At 35.8% G+C, this 9364-nt stretch overlaps 1 protein-coding gene across 1 annotated transcript; it reads right to left on the bottom strand.

Annotated features, from left to right (window-relative positions):
• Positions 1-5437: 5437 nt before the first annotated feature.
• On the bottom strand, positions 5438-6562 carry LOC142177224 (uncharacterized). Its single transcript, XM_075245694.1, has one exon. The coding sequence runs from the start codon at positions 6560-6562 to the stop codon at positions 5438-5440; it is 1125 nt and encodes a 374-aa protein (XP_075101795.1).
• Positions 6563-9364: the final 2802 nt, after the last annotated feature.

Here is a 9364-nt window from a genome sequence, read left to right as displayed (position 1 = left end):
TTTTTTGTCTCCATGTATACTCGAACTTCCATATCATTCCCAATTTCCATTGGAGGATGACGTTCGTTGACATTGTATTTGATTTCACTGATTTTTGCGGAGGTATCGATCATTAGATGCTCTGCAATTGCATAATTCAATTGACTATAATTTGAATCCTCGTTGACTACAATTCCATCAACATTAAAATCTTTGTATCTCCCAATGCTATCCCAGTGACCATTTAGCTGAAGCATAATCGCTAATTTTGACATTATGTCGCGAAATTCAATACAATTGTAGATAATTGTTTGCAAATTTGTTTTCAAAACCTTCGCTTATGGAAAACTAGAGGAAACAGAGAAAATCAGAGAATAGAACTTGATTATGCTGCGATGATAATCAGAGAAAATTGGTGTTAAAGCAGGATTCTACAAATATATTGGCTTGATTAATGTGCGATGATTGCATCAATAAAATCTCTGAAGAATCCTACACGATCCCAAATTCCAGCGTCTAAAAAAGGAAGGCTACTGCAGAAAGGATTCTAGTTTAAATAAATGTATATATTTTGTAGATAAAACTTATTTAGGTAGGATAAATAAATAAACGTGGGCATTTTTAATAATAAAGTTTCAAATAGTGTATAGGACAGAAAAAATCTCATTTTTATAATCTTTTAAGGCCCATAAATCACTATTTATTGTTGTAGAGAAGGCCGAGCAGGAAGTTTGACAAATTAGCAACTCCAAACCCCGGCTGTCAATAATACCCATTGAGTATTGCATCCACCCAATAATTCTCTTTATATAAAACATAATAACTCACTTCCCATAGTTAAATTGTTGCTGCCTCAGTAAAATAAAATCATTGGTATAACACTAGGTCTAATTCATCGAAATTCTCTTTGTAAAATGGTCTTGTAGGAACCAAATTAATTATCATATAAATCAACTTTATTTTACTATAATCCGCAGATAAAATTTCAAACTCACTCGTTATTAAGAGCTGATCCTGTATCGCTCCTTACTATTTTGGAGTACCATTTCTCTGTGTCTATCCCATATGCACAAAAACTTATTAAAATAATAATAACTCGCTTGAGGAAAAAATAACTCAAATTATTTTTCTTCCAACAACTTGCAATAATTAGATGGAGTCTTTTAAACATAATATCTTTAAAGCTAACAAAATTTTATGGGCGTTACGTTCTTCCACTTAAGAATATTCGTCAAGTCTTACCCATGAAAGAAAAAGTGTGAACACTTCATCTTTACATGTTCTCGTCTTCCTATACTTCAAAACTCACGCGCCTCTTCCAAGCCATTTGGATCCAACCAACTCTCATTCCATTAATGCAATATATGTCTCAAGAATCTAATTCGTAAAACTTTAACGATAGTTCAATATAAACTGAGTGCAACTTTTTATGGTAAAATTTATATTTATCCCATATGAAAACCATGCTCATCTTATCAAGTCTCTCAAGCTTACCGAAATCTCAAAAGCATCTCTCCTGTAGTTGGGACTAATACCATTTTTATACATGTCTTATAGCAGCTAACAACAATATCCAATAGTCACAGTTACATAATATGGAGTTTTAGGCGACTCCAGGTGATCCTATTGTACGAAATTGAAGAAAAAAATCTGATTCAAAAGACCAATCTTCCGTGTGTTGTTTACATTGAGCTTTGCACATGTATATATTATACACTTACATATATATATTTATTCCTCCCACACTAACCCACTAACCTATGTCTCCTTATATTATAATTATCTTACTAACCCCATTAATTTATGTCCCCTAACCCATTAATTATGTCCCCTATATTCTAAACACTAATATGCATGACATTCTTCTCCATTCTTCTTCTTCTTCTTCACCCTTCTTCTATATGTCTAAGTAAATGTCCAGAGATTGTTAGAATTAGGATATTGTTTCTGGTTTCTTCTTCCCAACATCCCCCTTCAAGTTGGAGGGTAACTTTGTGACCCCTAACTTGCTCAAAATCTCGAAGTGAGAAACCCCAGAAAGTGGCTTTGTGAAGAGATCCGCCAGTTGGTCTTTAGATGGAACAAAAGAAAGAGTAATTAAACCGGAAAGGAACTGTTGACGCACAAAATGACAGTCAATTTCTACATGTTTTGTGCATTCGTGGAAGACGGGGTTACGGGCGATATGAATGGCTGCCTTGCTGTCAGAGTGAAGAGGTATGGGAAGACTTACTGATGCAGAAAGATCTTCAAGAAGTCAAACTAACCATGTAAGTTCTGCAGTTACTCTTCTCATCGATTTGTATTCTGCCTCTACAGAAGATAGAGAGATTGACACTTGTTTCTTTGATTTCCAGAAAATGGGTGCTCCTCCTACTGTGATGAAAAATCCACTTACGGACCTCCTAGAATCCTTGCAAGAGGCCCAATCAGCATCGCAAAATGCAAGCAAGGAGAATGAGTGTTTTGCTGAGAGAAGTATTCCTTGTCCTGGATCATAGCTCAAATATTTGAGCACTCATAAGGCAGCAGAGAAATGAGACTTACATGGTTTCTGCATGTATTGACTAAGGGTAAGGACTGCGAAAGAAAGGTCAGGCCGAGTGTTAGTGAGATAGTTTAACTTGCCAACCAGATGATGAAATACTGTTGGATATTGCAAAGGGTGCCCATCATCAGCTTGAAGCTTGGAGGAAGGATCAAGAGGAGAACTGACTCGAGGCAAATGAGATACGTCAAATTCCTCCAGCATATCTAGGGTAAATCTCCTTTGGCTTACAATAAAACCTTCTTTTTCTCGCAGAATTTCCATCCCTAAAAAATAATGTATGTCTCCTAGATTTTTTACCTTGAATTCACTGTTTAGAAAACCCTTGATATGCTGAATTTCTTCCAAGTCATCTCCAGTAAGTAGTATGTCATCTACATAGACAGCTAGGATAGAAATCAGGTTTCTTGTCCGTTTAAAAAATAGTGAGTAATCATTTAATGATGAAGAATACCCTTTAAAACTCAAAGCTCCTGCAAGCCTAGCATACCATTGCCTGGAAGCTTGTTTTAAACCATACAATGACTTACTTAGTAAACAAACATGCTTAGGACTAGGAGGTGTTAAGCCTGCTGGAAACCTCATGTACACCTCCTCTTGTAGATCCCCATGTAAAAATGCATTGTTGATATCTAATTGACACACATTCCAATCTCTTTTGGCTGCAATAGTAAGTAAACACCTTATGGTTGTCATTTTCACCACTGGTGAAAAACTCTCACTATAATCTATTCCTTCTCTTTGGACATCCCCCCTGACCACCAGCCTTGCCTTCAACCTTTCAATTCTTCCATCCAATAAATGCTTTACCTTGTACACCCATTTGCAAGGCAGAGCCTTATTTCCTTTAGGTAATTTAACCACATCCCATGTGTGGTTGTCTTCTAGAGCTTTAAGCTCTGAATTCATAGCTTCTATCCAACATGGATGTTGATAAGCCTGTCCAAAATTGTTAGGATCTGTGACAGTAGAGAGGGATTGCAACACATGTTGATTATTGGGTGACAGAGAAAAGAAACAGAATTCCCTAGGCTTACTTGGTTGAGTGAAACAAGCTGCTGCTACATTTGTGAACATGATATTACTGCATACATAATCTTTCAAGTAGGTTGGTTTATTGGAAACTCTTCCTAACTTTCTCAATGGTATAGGTTGCTTGGGTATAGAAACAGGCAAGGTAGTGTGTGGTGTATCTAGGATAGACTGAAAAGGAATTGGGGTAGTAGACAATTGGTGATGAGAGGGAGTATATGAAGAACTTGGTGATGGTAAGGAGAAAATATCACAAACTTCAGGTTCTAAAGAGATGGGTGAGGATTGATCCTGTGATGAAGGTGAATATGTGGGTTCTGTAGTAAATGTTAAGCTTGGGAATATAGGATGTTGTGATGTGCTGGTTTCAACAAAAGGAAAGTGCGATTCATGAAATTTCACATCCCTTGACACAAATACTCTTCCCGTGGACAATTCCAATAGCTTATATCCCTTCTGATGAAGCGGATAACTAAGCAAAACACAAGCAGTTGCCCTATCATTGAACTTGCCTCTTCCCTGGGATATTGTAGAAGCATAACAGATGCATCCAAAATTCCTTAAATGATCATACTTGGGTTTCTCTTGAAATAAAACCTCATATGGTGTCTTTCCTTTAAGGACACTAGAAGGCATCCTATTAATAAGACGTGTGGCAGTTAGGATAGATTCACCCCAATATTACATGTGTAGCTTGGATTGAGACATTAACCCTCTTGCAATCTCTAAGAGGTGTCTATGCTTCCTTTCAACAATTCCATTCTGTTGAGGGGTTGCTACACAAGACAGTTGGTGTAGAATTCCTTCTGAAGCTAGGAAAGCTGCCTCTTGTGTACCTTTTCCCAATTCTAATGCATTGTCAGATCTTATCATTCTGACTTTCACATTGAATTGCCTTTCAACCATAGACAGAAAAGATTTAAGCATAGGAAAAGCATTGCTTTTTGCACTTAATAAAAACGTCCATGTTCCTCTACTATAGTCATCTACTATAGTTAGGAAATATCTAAATCCATTATAAGTATTTGACTTATAAGGTCCCCATGTGTCTACATGTATAAGTTCAAATATATGCTTGGATTTTATGCTACTGATAGGAAAAAGATTCCTAGTTTGCTTAGCCTTATGACAAACATCACAGATAAACTCAAAATTTGGCTTACAATGAAGGAAATCTAAATGTTTCAGTGCTGAAAATGGAAGGTGTCCCAATCTTACATGCCAAAGTTTAACATCAGGAGTACCATTAATTTGAACTGGACTAGAAAAAGAAACAGACTTTGAAACAGAATTTCTTTCTTTCGGAATTGAAGGTACATTACTACTGAATAGCCCCTTAGACTTAAGGCTACTTAGTTCCAATAAGTAGAGTCCCTCTCTAACTTCACCAAAAACTTGTGGACTCTTCATTAAAAGGCCCTGCAACACACACCCAATAGATGTGAATAGGACATCATACTTAAACTGAACACAAAACCTATTAACTGATAATAAGTTATATTTGAAATCTGGAACATGTAACACATTGTTCAGGATATGACCTGGCAGAATAGAAATACTCCCTATATGAGTAACAATCACCTTGAAAGAGTTAGGTAAACTGATATTCAAAGGTACAGGAAGTGGAGTTAGAAACAGGAAAGAATTAGGATCAAAACACATATGCTCTGAGGCACCTTAATCAATGATCCAGGTGTCTAATTTTAGACTAGTAAATACTGAACCTGAGTATTTTAGAATAGTACCAGCATTTGCATTAGCATTGATTCCTGTATTTCCTGCTTGTGCTAACTTTGCCTGCTTATACATGTGCATCATTTCTGCAATTTGTTCCTTACTGAGTTACTGTCCAAAATTACTGTTGTTGAGCTCAGTGCTTTATCCTGCTGAATTCTCACGTTCCTCATGTATTAGAACTGCATTTCCTTTAATTTGAGTCTGCTGACCTTTGTGATTGATGAACTCAAAATCTTCTGGAAATTCAATAATTCTATAGCAATCCTCTTGTGTATGTCCTGCTTTTCCACAATAAGTACAAGACACATTTGGATTGTACTTCTTTTTCCCTTTAAACCTTTGTTGAAGTTTAATAAACTTTTGCCCTGAGTTGTTATATTTGGGTGATATGGCTGCTCCTCTTTGTATTTGGCTTCTAAGTTTCTGATAATTCTTCCCTTGTCCTGTGATCATAAAAGCTGCAAAATCAGCTAGAAGTTGTGAATTAGGCTGCTTGGCCTCTCCAACTGCCATGAATGATACTGATTCAGAATTAAAATGTGCATTTGCATAAACTTCTCTTTGATTTTCATCCTGCAAGAGAAGTGAATAAGCAACATCCATGTTAGGCAAAGGGTTCATGATGAGGATATTTCCTCTTGCTTGTGCATAGATGTCATTTAATCCCATTAGGAATTGGATCAATCTCTGATCCTCAAGAGACTTAGTCAACTTTGTCTTTCCTTCACAAACACAAACATATGAACAACATATGATAACATTTAAAGCATCTAATTCATCCCACAGTCGTTTGAGCTTAGTGAAGTATGCTGCAATGTCACTGTTTCCCTGTACTAAACCTGATAACTCCTTCTGCAGATGATAAAGCTTGGCTCCATTTGATCTCCCAAATCTCTGCTCCAAGCTGTTCCAAAGTTCTTTTGCAGTTTTGGAGTATACCACACTGTCTGCAATATCCTTTGAGAGAGCATTTAGGATCCAAGAGATGACCATGTCATTCACACAACTCCATTGTTCATGGTCTGGAGATTTCAGATCTGGAGATAGACATGCTCCATTGATGAAACCAAGTTTCTTCTTGGCTGACAAAGACAGGAGAATAGATCTCCTCCACCCTGGGTATCCTCTTCCATCAAACATAGTGTTGACTAGAGTCATTCCAGGTGAATCAGAGTTGTTGAGATGATAAGGGTGATTGGCATCATAGCTGACTGATTTTGTAGCATTACTCGTATCACCAGTATACGTGATGGTTGTTTCAGACATTTTAGGTTACTGATTATGATGGTGAATCTGATGTAAATTGACTTGATGGTTGGACTGTTGGATCGAGTTTATTGCTCTGATACCATGTACGAAATTGAAGAAAAAAATCTGATTCAAAAGACCAATCTTCCGTGTGTTGTTTACATTGAGCTTTGCACATGTATATATTATACACTTACATATATATATTTATTCCTCCCACACTAACCCACTAACCTATGTCTCCTTATATTATAATTATCTTACTAACCCCATTAATTTATGTCCCCTAACCCATTAATTATGTCCCCTATATTCTAAACACTAATATGCACGACATTCTTCTCCATTCTTCTTCTTCTTCTTCACCCTTCTTCTATATCTCTAAGTAAATGTCCAGAGATTGTTAGAATTAGGATATTGTTTCTGGTTTCTTCTTCCCAACACCTATACCATCATGCAACAGTTATAAGACTAGGACTTAAATAACGACATAGCACAAAGGTGTGAACATATATGTATGAACATTATTACAATCTGTGGCGTCAACACATAGAGTCTAATAGCCACATCTAATTTTCTATAATACTTGCCCCAACTTCTTGCTCATTATAATTGTTTTTTCACTTCAACTCTCTCAAAGATGAATGATTAGTTCAATTAAATATTTTCCTTCCAGAAACAGTCCTAATTGTACTCGTTATAAGCAACTTTACACTTAAAATCTCTGAAGCAAGGCATCTACATATTTCACATAGAGTAATTACCATGGACAGATGACACTTTGAACATTAAAATAATTATATAAGTACATTAGTCTCCAAGTTATCATTTTAAAAGACATGCACCAATATACAATTGCCTTTCCAATAAAGAGAAAACCAGTGACTACATCATCTACTCAATGAAGTCTTTGCAACTAATTTCACATCAGAAAAATATATTTACGCGTCCTATAGCTAGTCAGTGTTTGGTGCAACTTAATTAGTAATCATGAAATCTCTATACAAAAAGTCCTCTAGCCCATTTCCAGTATAAATTTAATGTAATGTTGCTATAGCACCACACTTTAATCCAACCTAAAGCACAATTGAGCGATCCTTTAACCATGCAGTTATTATCGACTTAATCTAATTCACTTTCCCTGTCACCTTAATGGGTTGTCCCCTGTAATAATATGCGGGCCTGATTAGACAAGATTATTAAATTTAAAGATGTCACCCTCAAAAAATAATAGTTTATGGAGGTACCTTTTTGAATGATTGAAGTTAACAAAAAGAACAATTTTCCTCATTTTCATGAACATGCTTTATGGATGCACATGAGTTATCCATCTTGGCTAAGTTTGTGGTCATTTACAGGACAAGAAGTTTCTGCCTCTTTTAACTCTTGTGGCATGGACATCGTCACCTTCCTTCCTAGAGATAGATTTGTTCAACCGTCACAAGATTTCAAAGATATTTGTGTATGTTCTTACACATGGACATTAATAACTTTCTATAATCTTCTTCCTCTAAACTGGACATGATCCTCCTTATTGGACCAATACCATAAAGGGATCTTACTAGGTTGAGAACTTTCCTTAAAAGGAGCAAGTAAGTTATAGGTATTCACATATACCTCATAGGAACGAAATTGAATTTGCAAAGTCATAACTTTATAATTTGAGTTCTTCTTGTTCATACTCCATATATATTTTCTCAAATATCGTTACTTGAATCGAAAAATGGTTTCCTTTAAACTTCATGTGTCATTCATGTTCAGCATCAATACATCTCACTACTAGAAATCAGGGAAAAACCGACCAAGCAATACCGACTAACGTTGGTCGGTCAACAAAAGCAACCAAAAAGCCATCCAACACGGACAGAAACTGCAAAAAACATATTTTATATATTTTTTTAAATTACATACCAACCAAAGTTGGTCGGTATATTGATAAAAAATTTGACCGAAGTGGTCAGACTTGCTTAGTCAAAGCAACTTTTTAATTACCGACCAACTTTGGTCGGTAATGTGTACCCACTTTTTTAAATTTTAATAATTATATTATTATTTAAAATATTTTATAAAATTTATATTTAAGTTTACCGACCAAAGTTGGTCGGTTATTGCATTGGAAGCATTTACCGACCAACTTTGGTTGGTATATTTTATGTGATGATCCAAAATATCATCTTTAAATTTAATAATTAATTCTGTATTCTAAGACCTCGAAAAGCACTATTTATCATTCCTCGACTTGTGTGCGCAATCCGTATAATTTTTCGGAAAGTTTTTATGTGAAAAATGGACTAAAATGTGAAATAGAGCCTTACTAAGTTGACTTTGGCCAACTTTTTAAATAAACGGACCCGGATCAGTATTTTAACAGTTTCGGTAAGTCTGTATAATGATTTGGGACTTGGGCATATGCCCGAAATTTAATTTGGAGGTCCCTAACTCAAATTATGGCCATTTAACGGAAACTAGAAATTTAAAGGCTAAAGATTTCCAAAGTTGACCACGGATTTGACTTTTTGATATCGGGGTCGGAATCCGATTCCGAAAATTGAAATAGCTCTGTTATGTCTTTTATGACTTGTGTGCAAAATTTGAAGTCGTTCCGGATTCATTTAACATGTTTCGGCACAAGATTTGTAAATTGAAAATTTTGAAACTCAAAAGTTCGAATCGAGGTGTGAATTATAATTTTAGCATTGTTTGATGTGATTTGAGGTCTCGACTAAGTTCATATGATGTTTTAGAACTTGTTGGTATAATTGGTTGAGGTCCTGGGAGGCTCGGGTGGATTCTGGATGGTTAACAGATCAAAATTTGGAC

The sequence above is a fragment of the Nicotiana tabacum genome, chromosome 23, assembly GCF_000715075.1.
Source record: "Nicotiana tabacum cultivar K326 chromosome 23, ASM71507v2, whole genome shotgun sequence".
Classification (NCBI taxonomy): domain Eukaryota; kingdom Viridiplantae; phylum Streptophyta; class Magnoliopsida; order Solanales; family Solanaceae; genus Nicotiana; species Nicotiana tabacum.
This window is presented reverse-complemented; position numbering and strand designations above follow the sequence as displayed.